The 18,504-nt window shown below is 43.4% G+C and overlaps 4 protein-coding genes across 4 annotated transcripts; 2 read left to right on the top strand and 2 right to left on the bottom strand.

The window, feature by feature from the left end:
• Positions 1-8,550: 8,550 nt before the first annotated feature.
• On the top strand, positions 8,551-9,910 carry LAJ45_11448 (uncharacterized protein; the record flags this gene model as incomplete). The annotated part of the gene is made up of 5 exons (XM_046120955.1): positions 8,551-8,814; positions 8,883-9,337; positions 9,406-9,543; positions 9,632-9,847; positions 9,901-9,910. 5 exons carry the CDS (start codon positions 8,551-8,553, stop codon positions 9,908-9,910), a joined length of 1,083 nt encoding a protein of 360 aa, XP_045965855.1.
• A 1,592-nt stretch (positions 9,911-11,502) lies between these two features.
• On the top strand, positions 11,503-13,758 carry LAJ45_11447 (uncharacterized protein; the record flags this gene model as incomplete). The annotated part of the gene is made up of 10 exons (XM_046120954.1): positions 11,503-11,509; positions 11,577-11,646; positions 11,706-11,731; positions 11,790-11,816; positions 11,874-11,909; positions 11,972-12,120; positions 12,174-13,145; positions 13,200-13,400; positions 13,460-13,650; positions 13,719-13,758. 10 exons carry the CDS (start codon positions 11,503-11,505, stop codon positions 13,756-13,758), a joined length of 1,719 nt encoding a protein of 572 aa, XP_045965854.1.
• Positions 13,759-15,217: 1,459 nt separating this feature from the next.
• LAJ45_11446 (uncharacterized protein) lies at positions 15,218-16,215 on the bottom strand (the record flags this gene model as incomplete). The annotated part of the gene is made up of 3 exons (XM_046120953.1): positions 15,218-15,704; positions 15,796-16,069; positions 16,131-16,215. 3 exons carry the CDS (start codon positions 16,213-16,215, stop codon positions 15,218-15,220), a joined length of 846 nt encoding a protein of 281 aa, XP_045965853.1.
• A 454-nt stretch (positions 16,216-16,669) lies between these two features.
• On the bottom strand, positions 16,670-18,167 carry LAJ45_11445 (uncharacterized protein; the record flags this gene model as incomplete). Its single annotated transcript, XM_046120952.1, has 7 exons — positions 16,670-16,686; positions 16,748-17,308; positions 17,369-17,386; positions 17,473-17,742; positions 17,804-17,815; positions 17,896-18,055; positions 18,117-18,167. 7 exons carry the CDS (start codon positions 18,165-18,167, stop codon positions 16,670-16,672), a joined length of 1,089 nt encoding a protein of 362 aa, XP_045965852.1.
• Between the last annotated feature and the right edge of the window lie 337 nt (positions 18,168-18,504).

The following is an 18,504-nucleotide window of genomic DNA, read 5'->3' as shown; positions in this document are numbered from 1 at the left end:
CACCAGACAGTTGAAATGGCTCCGTTACATAGAGTGCGCCTCGATAAAGTAGCCGACCGTTGTTGTCTTCCGTACATTCGGCAAGTGAAATTTTATTAGAATGATGAACGTCACTCCGAAGCATAGCGAGGGTTTCGTTTGGGAAACTATCAACTTGGTAAGCTTTTGAAAATAACTCCTCCACAGTGGGCATTCCTTCAGCGGATTCATTTGATAAAGAACCCGCGAACAAACTTAGCTTTGCATCCAAATTTTTTCTCTTCAGGACCACTTAGCTCTGATGCATCAACCGCTCATCCCCTTCTTTAGGTAGGTCACCTGACCTTCTAGTTAGTGCATCCGGTTTTGCTCCTTGTTTTCCCGGTCGAAATTGTATAACGAAATCGAAACGTGAAAGAAATTCGGACCAACGAGCTTGCCGACGATTTAATAATTTTGTCGTCATGAAATATTCTAGGTTTCGGTGATCGCTGAGAACTTCAATAGGAAATTGTGCTCCTTCTAGATGATGTCGCCACTCTTCGAAACATCGTACGATTGCTAGAAGTTCTTTATCGTAGATTTCATAGCCACACCCCGCAGGGGAATGTTTCTTGGAAAAAAAGCTACCGGATACAAAACTCCCTCATCATCACGTTGTGATAGAATCCCTGCCGAAACATAGTCAGAAGCATCGGTTTCCACTACAATCTTTGGATTCGGATCGAAATGAACTAGTATAGGTGCCGTTGTAAACATCTCCTTCAAGGTTTGAAATGCTTTCTCCCTTTCATCCGTCCATTCGAATTTAACATTTTTCTCCGTTAGAGCTGTAAGCGGGGCGACAATCTTTGAATATCCTAATATAAACCGTCGATAAAAATTTGAAAATCCCAAAAATACTTGAACATCATGAAGATTTGTCGGTGTAGACCATTCTAGAACATCAATGACTTTCTTTGGATCGATTCTGTTGCCTTTTAGGGTGAGGATTAGCCAAAGATATTTCGTTTCTTGAACCATAAATTCACATTTTTCGGGTTTGAGATGGACATGATTCTCATCAAGTACCTTTAAAACCTTTTGAATATGGTCCTTGTGCTCTGCAAGGGATTCCGAATAGATGAGAATATCGTCTAAATAGGCCGTCACAAATTGATCGAGATAGGGGCGCAGGATGTCATTGATCCAATGTTGAAATGTAGCCGGAGCATTCGCTAATCCAAAAGGCATTACCGTATATTCAAAGTGTCCATATCGAGTCCGGAATGCCGTTTTCCATTCGTCCCCCTCCGCTATCCTGATTTGATAATATCCCCAACGTAAATCCAATTTAGTATAATATTTTGCTTTCGACAATTTGGTCAAGGTTTCCTTCAATAACGGTAATGGGTATCGGTTATTAATCGTAATTGCATTGAGGCCCCGATAGTCGACACATAAACGAAGAGTTCCATCAGCTTTCTTGACAAATAGTATAGGTGCCCCCGCTGGTGATTCACTATGGCGGATAGTTCCTTTAGGTAGATTTTCGTTAAGATAGTCCCAAAGTGCCTTCAACTCTGTTTGGGATAAAAGCATATATTGGTCCCCATGGTGGTTGTTTGCCTTCTTCTAATACTATCTTCATATTATGGAACGGTCGATGTGGTGGAAGTGCTGAAGCGTCATATTCTTCAAACATGTGGATATAGCGGTGGAACTCCTTCGGTATTAGTTGTTTAATATCGATGGTAGGTTTTTCGGTCGCTGAGACGGTAACGGTATGAGTTTCAGGTAGGGGAATTGATATACCATGACACGTAATTGCAGTTCCACTAAGCAAACAATGTTGACAGCAGCTTTGAGAGTCGAAGATAAGCAAATTTTCCTTTGGTCGAATTGTAACATCATGGCGTCGCATCCAAGGTATCCCCATCACAATCGGATAGTGTCCCAACTTTGTCACAAAACATGATGCAGTTTCTCGATGGCCATGAATGTCTAGCGAGACATCGACAATATTAGTAATCTTTCCTGACTTGATAGGCCTGCCGTCTATAACGTCTACGTGGTGTGGTATTTTGAGTGGGGTCATGGTAAAATTGTTGTGGCATGCAAAAGATTCATCGATGAAAGCATATCCTGAGGCTCCGGTATCAATAAGGGCGTAGGTGGGTACGAAGGTATTTTTATTCTGTGAAATTGAACAAGTTACTACAAATTGGTTCCCATCCATTTCCTCCTCTGATAACGAAAAACCAGAAATATGCATTTCAGAAAAATCCTTAAATGGTCCCTGGGCTAAACCACTTAGTGCAGGGACAAATCTTTTGCCGACTCGTTATCGCTTCCATCATTTTCCTCTACTTTCAATGCCGCTCCTCTCATCACCGGTCTCCTTGGTTGATTTCCAGTTGCCCTTGCTTGGGGGCAGTCTCTAACCATGTGTCCGACTCCTCCGCAATAGAAACATCGGCCCTCAGCTAAGCGGGCGTTTCTTTCAGTAGGGGTGGGGCGACGACGTCCCCCGGACAGATCCATTGGTACATAACCCCCCGGGCGAAACGAGGGATGGTTCTCCAGAGTACGTGCATTGACAGCTGGGGCGGCAGCGCGAGGAGTAGGCAGAGGATTCGCTGGTGGGGGACGAGGGGTCGGAGCAGCAGTAGCACTCCAAGGCTTTTTACTTCCTCGCTTAGCCTCTGCCGCTCGTCGTCGATTATCTAACCGTTGCAAAAGTGTCGAGCAGGCATCTACTGTCGCAGGAGTTTCATGGTGTCTCATTGATTCATCGAGTTCCGCATTAATACCCTCCATCAAAGCCTCAATCCGAGAGACTTCATCCATTCCTGATTCGGCAGCGTATCTTTGAAATTCGGCGAAATAGTCAGCGAAGGTTCAATTTCGCTGGCGGATGTTCCTAAGATTCCTTCTAGCTGTTCGCATTCGATCAGGGTCCCCGAACGCAGTATCTAAGATTTCATAAAACCGCAACATGGACGGCAAAGCGATGCCTTCTTCTCCGACATATTGTAAGAACTGATTAGCGGCAACACCTTCCAGTCGACTGAATGCGTAGGATAACTTGGACTGTAGTGTGGGAAAGCGGTCGGCATTTCCCAATAGTTTAATCCTCATCTGTTGTTTGAATAGGTGTAATCTTTCTCGATCCCGATCTCCCCTAAACACCTCAGGATCTGGGAGCTTTTCCGACCGCTGGGTAGTAGCCACAACGAGTGGTATTGGAGGCGCGGGTGGGGCATCATCACCACCAATCGGTTCTTCATCAGGGGCAACTACTTCGACAGCAACCCGCTGGGTTCGAGCAGCAGCAAGGTCTCGTTCGAACATCTCCCTTGCATTTCCAGCCTCCCTCTCCACCTCTTGTAAGTCCGTTGAATACTGAGCGAGACCATGTTGGGCCCTTTGAAGAAGTGCGTAAGCTTCTATCCCGACAGTGTTATCGACCTGTGGATGTTCTTGGAAGAAGGTTTGAAGGGTGTCGCTTAGTTGTTGGTAATCGATAGGAAGGTGTTCCGACATTGTAGGCTATAGTGTTGTATTGGTTGGCGATAAAAGACGGAACCTAGTGTAACGGGGGTCTATGAACGTAGGGACTATAGTGCCAAGGAATACAACCGAGGCGAGGAGGTGGCAATAGGTATTCAGGACTATGGGCTATGGAGTGGCTCTACCTAGTATGACAACTAGTTGAACCCTATTACGAGGCGTAGAACAAAAGTAGTATTCGTTGAGGTAGATACAGCAGGTTCCGTGAAGAGAAGAGGAAAGGAAGGAAAACATGAAAAGGCACGAGACAACCCCCCCTTATATATCCAACTCCTAGTCCGTTGATGACTAATTTCTTGCGTAACGGAAACCGAAAGAACATAACAGAAAACCCATTACAAATCATAGTCCAACTGCGCGATTCCTCCTCTTCACAACCCAATCTATCACCTTAGCCGAAATATAATATTGCCGTTACATATTCGTGGAATAAATACAAAAAGTTGCGTGAAGAGAAGAGGAGAGGAAGGAAAACATGAAAAGGCACGAGACAACACCCCTTTATATATCCAGCCTCTAGTCCGTTGATGACTCATACCTCGCGTAATGGAAACCAACAGAAAATAACAGAAACCCCATTACAAATCCTAATTCAACTGCACAATACCTTCCCTTCACAATCCAATCGATCCTCCTAATCAACAAGTAATATTGCCGTTACAGTCTAACCGAGCCATCGAGAAAGCTTGAGAGACCTATTGGAGATTTTCAAAAATGAAGACCAACAAAGAGGAGGCAGTGAGCGATTGCAGGACGGAGATGCAGAACAGAAACCTAAGATGACGACGCCGGACAATTCGGTGAGCAGGTTATCTGATATCACAGACATTATCAAGATTAACAGGACTACACTTGCCAGAGCTGTATCGGAATATGGTAATGAACTACAACGGGAAAAAGGAGGCTTATTGAGTCTTCCTGACTACCCAGTGAGGTATTTCAAATACCTGCAGGTGCCAGTATCAGTATTCCAAAAGAGTGATAGCTACGAGATACATAACATCCGATGCACTAGAGAGGCTTTGTTCAGGAAAAGGGCAGTCCAGAATGATTGAGCTTGGATTAAGGTAGCTACTACGCAGCCATGGGGAGCATTTCAGGGAAGTGTACCAGGGCACCTAAAGGCAATATTCAGACTACGTGATATCTTTACTAGAAAGACATATCAACTTTGCTTGTTTGAGCTGTTGGAGGCAAGGGACAGGGGCCTTCCTGAAGGCTCAGATGGACTTCTAAGAGGCGCGAGGCATTCCCGGTGTAATAGAGCCACAGTAGGGCTGTTACAAAAGTACCTGTTCTACCAGTCAAGCCATACGGCCCTAGGGTAACCATAGCTTGTTCTTCATCGATGGGTGAAGACAAGGGCAGATGAGCCCCTACCTCTATTGGTATAGAGGGTAGGGATCCTGGCGAGCAAGAAGTCTTACAAGTCAAGCTAGGCGACTGGACCAAAACTAGAGCAGAAGGACGAGCATGCCAAATAAAGAATGGTAACCCCAAACATAAGTTACCCTACCTTGGCAGTCAATCTTTGAAACGTAATAACTTAGCAACCGATGCCCGGAAAATATGCTTTACTACGTCAGAAAGGATCCTGACGATGCTCCGGTTCATTTCGGAATGAACGCATTGCGGAGTTGAGGAAACACTGCAAAATAAACACGTTTTAGACCCACAAAAATAACTCCCGGAGCGTCGAACCGCCGTAACCCTCCTGTTTCAGCCCAGTGCACCTTAGGGGGGGGTAAAAGTACGACCCAAGCTACCAAAGCAAATCTTTGCTTTACAAACACTCAAATCTATTCAAAATATTCTGAATAAGCAATTGCTGTCTGGTCAGCTGTTTCCGCTAGTTCCTAGAATCACGACCCGTTCTTGGCAGAGATTGCGTGATTTGACTCGGATAGAAGTTCATCTGAGGTATGGTAGCAACTGTTCTCTCCCCTTCTAAGAAATAGTCGCTGTGCCCCTGACTATTGACAGGCAGACTGCCCGTCAGAACAAAGAACCTGAATAAGAAAGCCGGACTTCTATAAACAACTCGGTGTTGCCACAAGTTATACTCTTATCATCAGCAGATCTTTACAAGTAAGAAGACCCCTTAGAGGTATTAAGTTCCTAAACTTGAAAACGATATAAAACAAACTCTATCTTTATTATTGGACGAGTTCAACCATAACTCGTTCATTCTTTCTATTTATCTACCTGATTAAAGTCACGGTCGTGCCCCATCAAAGCACCCCCATTACAAAAGTTATCACTAAGATCACACTAAAGAATGACCTCAATTCAATCAAAATAGGAGAGCGTTATGAATGAAAACCGCTTTCAGAACCTGATATAGACTGTATCAGTATAATGTAATACTGTTTGGTCTTTGTAATGCTCTCTCCCCCTTACAGGCCATTATCATTGATATGCTACTAGTAAAGAAACTTCTGGATGAAGGTGTGGTTGTCTAAATCGACAGCATACCCATATACTCCGAAATTAAGGAAGAGCATGAGAAGTTGATTGTGAAGGTTCTACAGGAATACTGAAAAGCTAAACTGTGTGCCTCCATTAGCAAAACATTGTAACAGGAACGGTCTATCTATTTACCGCTAGAATCCAATAGGATAGATGTGGCCGTGTAAGATAGAAATCAGGTGCAGATTATTCAAAAATACTATCACTAGAACTTAATAATTTCTAAGAGCCCGGCTACTGATTACAATACTTGATATCTCCTGAATACTGGGAAAATCGGATAGTTGTGCGGGAAGGGTACTGAGTACTTATACTACAAAGAATTGCATTCCCTGCTCCAACTCCGTTAATAAGTTCCGGTGATACGTTCTGGTGGAAGGGAAGCAATAATACCGCTACCCCGTTTCTCTCTAAGGGTTAGAGGGTGCTTTTAGTTCCGAGGGCAACTACATTTAGTCAAAGCCTTTGTAACATCTGCAGCTTTAGCTGTCACACAACCGAAGCATTCATGAATGAGCTGCCGCTCATATGTAAGCTTAATCGTTGCTGTAGAGCTCTTCGCTTATTGTAGACTTTCCCAGGCATAGTTTCCGCCGTTTTACTGGTGGGATTACTATTCTCAAGGGATGTAGAGTATCGCCAGGCACTCAGAGCTTCACTCTGGCTAGCCTTGTAATCATTGGCGAGACATAGACTCATTAGTCATTACTCCAATGAATAGATCATGTTCCTAGTGCTCAAAATGTAGTTACTCTGACAGCTGGTAGCTAGCCATACTAATAGCACTTGCATGTAACTATGCAAACTGCTTATAACAATAACTTTCAGCATTTTACTGAGCCCGATATGTACTCATACACAAACAGTTGAAATGTCTCCGTTACAAACCCAAAAGACGAAATATAGTTGTCGGGTTACTAGATATTCGAATGAAAAGATGAAGAGTGTGAACTAAAATACAGGATAGTTGTCGGAAGGTGCAGATTATTGAAAAAGAACGATATGCAACTGTTGAAAAACAGAGAGTGAGAGCGGAAAAACGATATATAGTGGTTGCGCTAGACGGGTTAGGGATATAAGTTGGCCAATATGATATATGTAATAGAACTAAACGCGAATTGACAAGGTGTAGTACGACTATTATACACCAAGGTTCGAGCATAATGATAGAGAATCTATTTCTGATATATTGAATACGAGCTCATCTTTAAACTTCGAAAAAAAGTTTTTGAAATATGAGAGAAAGTTTTCCTCTTCTTAATTCACAAAGTCGTCACTTGATAAAGGAACTCAAAGCTCTCGTAGCGGGAGACACAAGTGTCGGTATGCAGGTAAGAAATCGCTTTGCATACTCTGATACAGATGGGGTGTCTGGTGCACATAGACATCTCAAAAGAATACTTCATTTTTTGCTGATGTATAATTCAAACACTGGTGTATACAAAATCAAGTACTTGATAGATTATCAATTAGCGTTTTCCAAAGTTTCGTACAATTTCAACATTGGCAAAAATACAATTTTCTAAAACAATATCACTTGTATTTATATGAGTCGGAATCGACTTGGAATACAATCGAGAACAAACAACAAAAATTTTAATTTAGTGTATTGACTGTAGTAAACCAAAATGCAAATAGAAATAATATGAGAAACAACAAACCAAAATACAATGAAATTATATCATAAAAACAAATTGAAAGAACATCAGCAAGATTGTACATATTCATGAGTCTCCCAACAGTCTCCTGGGTCTCCTGAGATTCTCCTGAGACCTCAAAACAGATTTTAAGTCTCTGGAGACACAGGAGACACTTTATAGAATTTGTTGAGCTTGCTGATGAAATATTCAGAAAAGAAAAAAGAAATAAGTTATAAGAGTGGAGAGTTAGCCCTCCTTATAAATCCAAAGGAAATTCCGCTGACTAATCCATATTACTCAACCCAAGAAACCATCCGGGAACCCGATTCCTAATCCGGACACTTACTCTTACAACATAACTCTGACGAGTCTAGCGCCCCGGTGCAATCTACTCGGGGCAGGTAAAAAGTACCGGACAATGCAGGTTTTTGGTTCACCAATGGGCGCGCGTGCTAGGCGTGAACCACTGCAAAAAGAAGCCCAGAGACAAAACTTGCATTTTCCGGTACTTTTTGCCTGCCCCGAGTACAAGCGCAGCCTAAATACAGTAAACAACACCGAGTTATACCGATCCCTTACTCAACAACTCGATTCTGGAGTCGTCTATGTGGTAAGCGAGGTTTCTTCACACCCTGCACCCTAAAAGCTTTTACTAAAACCGTTACCTTCATCATTATTATCTAATCGCGCTAGGAGTGACGCTTTAAGTTATCCACGCGCGGTAAAGGTCTCCATCACGCCCGTGTAACTCAACGCTACCTCCAACTTCCTTCTTGTTGCAACTTTGATAGTTTTATTTACCCTGTATGCCCTCTACGATCTTTATGAACCCCTTCCGTTTTCTCTGATAAATATCATCGTCAGTCCCCGCCGTAGTCAAATCCTCCTCATTCTCTCGGGTTGTCATAAAATGTCGCTTTTTGGAGCTGCCACGACCACGACTCCTGCCACTATCGCCAACAATACCCAGGGCGATCTGAGCAAAGATGTAGAGCTCACTTCACCTCCAGAAGACAGCATCTCAGATCTCTCGTTCTCCCCCCAGTCCGAGCATCTTGCGGTGGCTTCTTGGGATAATAAGGTTCGCATATATGAGATATCAGAAACAGGTCAATCGATGGGGAAGGCTCTATACGAACATCAAGGCCCCGTTTTGTCAGTTCACTGGTCGAAGGTTGGCTAACCTGCCTGGTTTGAACTCCGGCGCGCCTCGGCATCATCAATACTAACACCTTTCTTCAGGATGGGACAAAAGTAGTCTCCGGCGGTGCTGACAAGGCTGCTCGCATGTACGACCTTACGACCGGCTCATCTCAACAAGTTGCTGCCCATGACGAGCCTGTTCGCTGTGTTCGAATGTTTCAGGCCCCGAACGCGGGTGAGATGCTCGTCACCGGATCTTGGGACAAAACCCTTAAATATTGGGATCTCCGCCAGCAACAACCTGCTGCAACTGTGCAAATGCAAGAACGTGTATATACCCTCGATGTCTGCCAAGGCTTGCTGGTTACCGGCACTGCAGATCGACATATCAATGTCATAAATTTAGCCAGTCCCACCACAATCTTCAAAACCATTCAAAGCCCCCTCAAATGGCAGACGAGGGTAGTAAGTTGCTTCCCTGACGCTACCGGGTTCGCAGTTGGAAGTATTGAAGGAAGATGTGCAATCCAATACGTTGAAGACAAAAATGCGAAGTAAGTATTTCACAGCCATCATGTTCCTGATTGAATAATAGGTTGATTTTTTTGCTTGTTGCAACTAGTATGAACTTTTCGTTCAAATGCCATCGAGAAACTCCGTCTTCAGGAATTGCCAATGTCTACAGTGTCAATGACATATCGTTTCATCCCACTTTCGGAACGTTTTCTACTGCTGGGTCAGATGGAACTTTCCACTTCTGGTACGTATTTTTGATGATTCTTTACTATTGCTGCTCTAGATGTCGATCCTACCGGACACGCCAAATCTCACCTAACGATTATGTACAGGGATAAGGATGCCAAACATCGTCTTAAAGGGTTCCCGTCTGTCAATGGGAGTATTCCGGCGACTGGCTTTAACAGAAACGGTAACATATTCGCGTACGCTATCAGCTATGACTGGAGTAAGGGACATCAGTCCAATACTCCGCAGTATCCTACCAAGGTCATGTTACATCCAATTAAGGAAGATGAGGCAAAGCCAAGACCAGTCGCAAAGAAACGGTAGTTTGTCCTTTGTCCCGAATTTAACGGACCGACACTGGAGGTATACAAAGGTCCTCGTAAAAATCTGCAAAGGCACCATTGCCAGTGTTTCTGGCCGTTGTGGAGAGTTCTTTTCTTTCTTTCAATATTGGCTATTGCGACACTGCACATGATCTAGGCAAATTCATTGACTGCCCTAAAATGATGGAAGTTAATAACGGAATGGGGACGTAAATCTTATATCTACATACAGTTTTCAAATAGTTCAATCTCTTTGTCCATATCACGTGATTTTACTTGTATCTTATTGATATTCGACAATAGAGCGATTTGGCCAACGACTTCGGAATCTAAATATTTAGTTCTTGGCGACAGTTTTTGGTGTGAAAATCCCGTCAAGACCTCAAAATTTGAGCTCAAAATTTGAAAAACAGGGATTGCCCAAATCGCTCTAATAAGGAGATTAGTGATCATGAATTCGAGGCTGATATACTTACTTCAAGGAGGATCATGCGCTGGCGGATTCGTTTGGAGAAACATCCCCATAGAAGAGGGGAAATATCATTGGTGAGGTAAAGTATCAAGGATTTATGGCACAACTAGATTAGCTATAATAACCGTAAAGAGCTTGACATGCAGAAAGAAGAACCCTTGTTATGTACCCCATCTTCTTGTCGTAGTTCCGGGATATCGATCTGAGCCCACATAATTGCATCTAAATGTACCCACAGGCTACAGTAGATCCCGTAGGAACCAATGGCTGTCCACCAAGTCAAACTCGAGCGGCTATGCAACATGTGGTGAGTGCGGTCGATAATTTTGCTTGGTTTTATTATATTCAGCAATTGTAAATACCTACAGGAGCGGTCGAGAAATCCTCAAGTCTAGGAGATACAATACTAGTATTGTCCAAATTAACGGCTAAGCTCGGGAACTACATGTAGTAATGATAGTTATATCTATGTACATGTATTTAGTTAGATCTTAGTTTGCAAAAAAATAGATGCATTCGAGCGATGGTGATGCGATGAGTACATGTACGTTATGCAAGCATGACTGCGTATGGTACATACAATGTACATGTATGTATGTAGGATCGAGGAGGTCATTTCTTCCATTAGATACTGTACATACTCACTTCCTCACTTCCTCACTTCCTCACTTATGTAAATACTATATCTACATGCTAGGATATCCAAAGGAAGCCCCGATCATTCAATCGCTCGTGATGGACGAAAAATATAGCTGAACAAATAGCAAGACATCTTAAGGTCATGAGGTGGAAAATTGTACTTACCAGAAGTGTATTTTTCCTTTTTTATGCCATTTCCTTTTGCGCAATGTTCCAGATACACACCCTAATTCAGTCCAATTTGTAAAATTAGCGAGTAGAAGAATGATTTTGGAGGATAGGCTTGAAGCCTCATACCAATCAATGGTAGTGTTAAGAGGAGAAATATGGAACACCGGTACATATCTTTTATTCAATGACTGTGAGTCAAAAAAACCTTGCCCTTTCTCCACTCCACCCTGGCCCTCCTGCTATTTACCCTACCACCTGAATCTATAAATCATTCCCTTCTTCTTCTTCTTCTTCTTCCATTTATCTTCTACAACACTCCTCTTCCATTTTGCGCTCTGCTTCGCTATAGTATAAGCCTTGCTCTTCCACAATGTGTGGTAAGAAATCACCCCTCATCTGCCCCACTATGAATCGTATGTGCCTGACAGAATTGTTGGGCCAAAGGTATATTCGCTTGTCATAAACACCCCAATGTGCACCAATTCAAACCTCAGGCTTTACAATTAGCCAAGGCGTATGTATTTTCTCTATTTGATGCTTCTGAAGGGTTTCAATACTTATAGGCTTTTGCAGCGTGCGTCATCGTGGTCCGGATTGGAGTGAGATACTTCTTTCCCCAGGATTCCTTATCGTAAAATTCTAATTCTTATCTGCCAGGTGGAAATGTCATTTCCAATGACACAAGTAAATGCTGATTACGTTTCTTCACCGAGTTTTCAAGAACTAATATCCCAAAACTAGTTTTGACGCATGAGCGTTTGAGTATTGTTGGAATTGGTATTTCTTCTTTTCCCAGAAAAATTTCCATCATGGGGGGTTTTTTTTAACAGTCACAACAGATAGTGGAGCGCAGCCCCTTGTCAACGAGGAGGAAACTATTTTTTTGGCGGTTAATGGCGAAATTTACAACCACAGAATATTGCGCAAGCAGCTCGATGCCGACACAAAATTCAAGACTCATTCCGACTGTGAAGTCATTTTGCACCTAGTAAGACCATCAGCTCCAAGGGAAAACTAGCTATCTACTAACTAGCTTTGAAGTACCCTAAATATGATATTGATACTCCCAAGATGCTTGACGGAATGTTCTCTTTCGTGTTATACGATAAGGTCAAGGACCGGACCATTGCCGCGCGCGACCCCATTGGCATTACTAGTTTCTATCAGGGCTGGTCTTCAAAAACTCCTGGCGCTGTATACTTCGCTTCCGAATTGAAGTGTCTCCACCCTGTCTGCGACAAGATCATTTCTTTTCCCCCAGGCCATATTTATGATTCAGCCACTGGAAAGACTACTAGATACTTTCAGCCTTCATGGCTAGACTCCACAAAAATTCCGTCGAATCCGGTCGATTTCGAGAAAGTTCGAACTACTTTGGAAAAGGCGGTGCGTAAGCGGCTTATGGCGGAAGTTCCTTATGGGGTTCTCTTATCTGGAGGCCTTGACTCCAGTTTGATTGCCTCAATTGCTGCTCGGGAAACCGAGAAACTGAAACTCACGTCTGGAGTTACTAACGGTACCGTGATACCACATGAACTGGTTGGAATCAGTGAAGGCGATGACCTTGATACTATTACCGCCTTGCCAGAGCTACATTCCTTTTCTATTGGACTTCCTGGATCACCAGATACGGTTGCTGCTAAAAAGGTAGCTGCATATCTCGGAACGGTCCACCATGAGTTCAACTTTACTTTACAGGAAGGTCTTGATGCTCTCCGTGACGTTATTTATCACCTTGAGACGTTCGATGTTACTACGATCCGTGCATCAACACCTATGTATCTTCTTAGTAGGAAAATCAAGGCTCAGGGTGTTAAAATGGTTCTAAGTGGAGAGGGAAGTGATGAGATATTTGGTGGTTACCTTTACTTCGTCAACGCACCGAACAAGGAAGAGTTTCACAAAGAAACCATTACGAGGGTCAACAACCTGCACCTTTCGGACTGTTTGAGGGCCAATAAATCGACCTCTGCATGGGGCGTTGAGGCCCGCGTCCCTTTCTTGGACAAAGAGGTGAGATTTTGTTCCCAGATTAGCTGGAGTAACGATTAATATCAATCTGTGTAGTTCTTAGAAGTTACAATGAACATCGACCCCCAAGACAAGCTTATCCTTAAAGGAGAGCGCCTCGAGAAATACATTCTCAGAAAGGCATTTGATACCTCAGATAAGCCAGATCAGAAGCCTTACCTTCCCGACGATATTCTATGGCGTCAGAAAGAACAGTTCAGCGACGGTGTTGGATATGGTTGGATTGACGTCTTGAAGGTAAGGATTTTACCCTCCTCGAACGTTTAACAAGTTACTTCCACTGAAACATTTTCAAGGATACTGCGGAGAAAATGGTCACCGATGAGCAGCTGAAGAACCCCAAACCCGAGTGGGGTGCCGATGCTCCTGATAGCAAGGAGGGGTACTGGTACAGGTGTATGTTCGATGAGCAATTCCCAGCACAGTGTGCGCCCACTGTCATGAGATGGAAGCCTACCTGGTCCAACCAGACAGATCCCAGCGGAAGGTTAGCATTTTTTGAAATTAAGGTTACTTGCGTTTGTACGCGTGGTACTAATTCTGCTGTTAAAATAGGGCCATTGACATTCATGTTGCCAAATATGACGAGAAATAGTTCACAAAATAAATTCATTTCCCATTCGACACATAGTTAATAGGAGTATGTAGTTGAACCTGAGAGTTTTTATTTAGATGGTGAAGCTTTATACACCATATGTTATCAATAGAAGGCATATGCAATTCTTTATGTTTTAGAAATCCCTACTTTTTATTTTTGATGAATGAAATTAGTAAGTTAAGGAAAATGATATCACTTTGGGTAAATCTCCACTATATATCCTTTAGGCGGTAAAAAAGGGTTGTACTCGTCGAACCTAATGAGCCGGTTACCAATCAGGCGCTCTTGATGAAATAGGATATGTTTTAATAACTTCCGTAATGAAATTAATGAATTAAACAAATACCTTCGGAATCTCACACTAGGCGAGTGACATTCCATGACTTCAAATGGCACTTTTGAAACCCTAGATACTCTAGGTATGATGTTCTATAAAACGCACATGTTAGTTGCCCTCTCCACCCAATATCATATTGGAGAAACGAATGGATACCTTTCAACGGGTGCCGCTGACTCTCAGAAAGAAGTCATGGGCCCACACAGATGAGCGGCTTCTACAAACTTATGATTGACCTGGAAATATTTCTTACCTTTTTTTTTGTCTCACCGGACCGGGCATGGGATCATTGGTGTGTAGCGCCTCACTTGTTCTGTAGTTTTAGATAAATCCTATAAAACAGTACTCGTACGTTCATTAAACAGTAGGAGGTTGTTGTAATTAAACATCCTGACCATTGAACGCTCAAGCAGTTTGACCGATAACGTGTTTCACCGGGAAAGCGATCATCACCGGGAAAGCAACCTCACCTCACAGAAGGGCATTATGAGCACCAAAGCAATACCTATGAAGTCATACATGTATAGGAGAGTTCTTTCCGTGTTTTTGACTATTTCTTATGATCATAGCGAGTATAGCTGTGGGAGGGCCATCAAGGCCAGATCACCCTCCCACAGCTATATACTCGCTACCTATTAGTAACGATCATCAGAAATATTCGAAAGATTTCTCAAAATGACTTTGGTGTATTTAGTTCTATAATTCTGGGTGACTTTGAACCTTCACAGCAATTTGCGATCCCGTTCATGTCATGCTTGATTGCTTTCCCGGTGAAACACGTTAAATGATATCATGATACATGTAGTTAGTGTCTCCACCATGAGCAATTATCTCCAACAGACCTTGTTCGGAAGAGACTGCAATATCACCCCTAGCCGTTACGTATTTTTTTTTTATCTTGTAACTAGATCCGCAAGATTGACATGGTACGAGCAAATTTTATGTTGCCCCAGCAATAATACCACCAGATGGTCTAACTGCTGTTTAACATCGTTACCCAACTCAAAGTCAAGCCTAATTATTTTGATTGATAGTAGCCCAGCTAATATTATTATTTGTTGGAGGGAGAGGCGTTTTGTCGGTAGTTTCCATGCGGACTTCTTTAGTAGTATAATTGGCCTATAGCGCCCCTCTCCTTGCCATCTCATTACCATGGGTTCTGACAATATCATCCATGACCTCCTTCAGTTTCCTGCATCCATCTAGCGCAACAGCCATCATACCCTCCAGTCTTTCCAGCCTAACCTTCGTCTCGAGTTGCAACAAGGTGATTTTCTCCGAATTTCCGATTGTCGCTATCGTAACTCCTGGAAGATCGCTTTCCTCGATATTATTCATATCCAATAGTGGATCTTCCCCTTCTACTTCAAAGTTGGTGCCACTGCGAACTGAATGGGAGCCCGCTGTGCACGCCACTACATAGTCACTCAATGGAATGCCAGCATCGATCAGGGCAAGTGTGCAAGCATTGATGCATGTAGCGAGGACAGAGCCATCCTGTGATAGTATGTGGAGAGTGATTAAGATCTCAGATCGTGGATGAAGGTTTGTTAGAATCGCTTCTGCAAACGTTCTCTGCAAAGCGGTCTGCATCTCTTGTACTCGTCTACACATAATAGTTTTCAGATCAGCCATGAGGCTTGTACTTGGATAGGGCGGTGCATTGAAAAGAACTATGATAAAAAAAAAGGTCTCACCGGTCACCTTTGGCTCCTTTCTTTCTCTCATTCCCACTGAACGCAGCAAAACAGACCTCCACCGTGACTGTAGCCCTATCCTGATTCCTGTTCGCCCCAGTCTTAGGCTCATTTGGTCCGCCTACATTACAAATAATTTTTGTATTACCCCACTCGACGTAGGATGATCCATCGGCGGCTGTGGTGGTTGACAGACGTGCTTCGAAACGTCGGAGCTCATTCCAGCGTCGGCCATCTATGCGGAGTCCTTCGGGGAGAGGAGTTCGTGGCGAGACTGTGAGCAAGCATTAGGATTGGTTGTTAAAGGACTGTAGAGAGATTGAAAGAGGATATACCATGCTTAATGTTCAAGAAGCCCTTCTTTGGGGTGCCGGAATTTGTAGGATGAAGCCAGGCGTCGAAGAGCAGAGCCTCATACATCAAGAACGGATAATTTAAGCTTCGGAAATCTTGGCACGTAGATCCCTAGCAACCTTTCGGCAATACCCAGAACCTACATGGAAAGCAGGATAGGTTCAACAAGATCATTCACACAATCTGGAAGCATTCACTAGAGTATATATAAATTATGATGTCTTACATAGGGCTGTTTGAAGCTTTGAAGATACATTACCGCCAAAACTCGAAAAAATTGGCTAGATCTACGGAAACTTCTGATGCAGATTGATGCAGATCGATGCAGTTCAACCAATCACTCGAATGGTGCTCACTGGGTCAGAGATAGCCAGTTTTGCGAGTTTTGGCGGTAGTAGGATAAATTTCAAAAGTGATTGGTTTCTTGTGTCTGTAAACTTTATCTCGAGTGTACAAGAAAACAGAAGCACACAGAAATGATAAAACGCCGATCCATTGCACCTTGAACCATTCCATTCCACTATAGCTTCTGATACTCTGCATAGAAAGTTAGTAAGCCTAGAGATCCAAACAATAGATTACGAGGTGGAGTACTAACCTAGTTTTCCCTCTAACTTCTTCGCTTCTGCCACTTTTCGAACAGCTTTCGACATATCATCCTGGTTAATGGCATCACGATCGTCACGAATAGCAAAGAAACCGGCTTCGGTAATGACATTTCTCAAATCAGCCCCGTTGAGCTGGTCGCTCATCTTGACGATACTCTCGTAATCGATTTCCCCATCCTTCTGCACACCCGCCGCATGAATCTTTAGAATCTCCATCCTCCCAACCTCATTCGGCAGAGGGATTTCGATTTTACGGTCCAATCGACCAGCTCTAAGCAGCGCCGGATCGAGTGTATCAGGTCTGTTGGTTGCCATAATAATTTTTGTTTTCCCCAGGTAGTCGAAGCCGTCGAGTTGATTGAGTAGCTCCATGAGTGTCCTTTGAATTTCACGATCCGCTGATGTACCCTCACTGAACCTACGGCCGCCGATAGCATCGATTTCGTCCATGAAAATGATACATGGTTCATGCTCCTTGGCATACCCAAACATCTCACGAATAAGTCGAGCGGACTCTCCGATGTACTTGTCTACGATCGCGGATGAGACAACTAGATTAATGAGATTAGTATGGGCTGTTATGAGATAATGCTCATTGATATTACTCGTACCTTTCAAGAAATTGGTCTCTAAGCTACTCGCCACAGCCCTCGCCAATAGTGTCTTCCCGGTACCTGGGGGCCGTATAGCAAAACACCCTTTGGGGGTTTGATACCAACTCTTAAAAACAATTCAGGATTTTTTAAGGGTAGCTCAATGACCTCTCTCAACTCTCGGATTTGTTCGTTAAGACCTCCGATACCACCAAACGACACCTGCCCTGGGTCCTCGAGAGACATGTTATAAACCAAGGGATCAACCTCCCGAGGTAGCATTCGCATAATGGTCAAAGTGGTCATATCAAGAGCTACCCGGACTCCTTGCTTAAGTTTTGTCTTGTCTACTTTTGAGCGGCAACCAACAACATAGCGAGGACCGGAAGAGGCTGTTCAATTTATTGTTATCAGCTTCTTCATTCTCTGTCGATGAATATAATGGAATATCACCCTTTACGATAACTATTTAATTGAGTGTTAGCTTTAGAATGATCAGAGGCTTAGAGTTCCATTATATTGCTAGTTGGAGGGGTCTAACGCACATCTCTCATCGTCAAGTTGTTTTAGAACCTCTCCGATTATCTGTCCCACACTTTGTAAAGCCTTGATGTTATCTTCTGTGTGATCGAATTCTTTCCCTAGATCCTTGAGCTCTATTCGTAGGTTCTTAAGTTTCGCATCCCACTCCCTATGCTCCAATAGCTTTACACAGGATAAGCCAGTCAGTCGAATCCTTAAAAAGAAATGTTCTCCCTAAAAAAACCTTTATTTTGAAGTCACTAAGTGCTTTCTCTCTTTCTGGGTCGGAAGCCATTTTAGGGTTTAGATGAGGACGTTTAATGAGATCAAGGTGCTTAGGTGCGTTCGAGTTCGGGGGGGGGGGGGGGGGTCGAAATGGTAACAGTAGCTGTTAGAGTCGAATATTACTCAGGTAAAGATGGTGTTGATGAAATAACGAAAATACTTGATGGGCGGTGATGGTAGAGATATGATTGACAGTGACGGAGGAGCCTCGCCCATATGGTGGGGAGGACCAGTTGCCGGTTCCCATATCTGCTTGTGCATTGCGCAACTATGGTACCTCGAGCCCCAAATCTTGGCGATAAGCAATTCTCTGTCAGGGGTCGCTTGGGACATGCTGCTTGTGGAAC

This window comes from Morchella importuna (genome assembly GCF_003444635.1).
Source record: "Morchella importuna strain M04M26 chromosome Unknown Morimp01GS068, whole genome shotgun sequence".
Classification (NCBI taxonomy): Eukaryota; Fungi; Ascomycota; class Pezizomycetes; order Pezizales; family Morchellaceae; genus Morchella; species Morchella importuna.
This window is presented reverse-complemented; position numbering and strand designations above follow the sequence as displayed.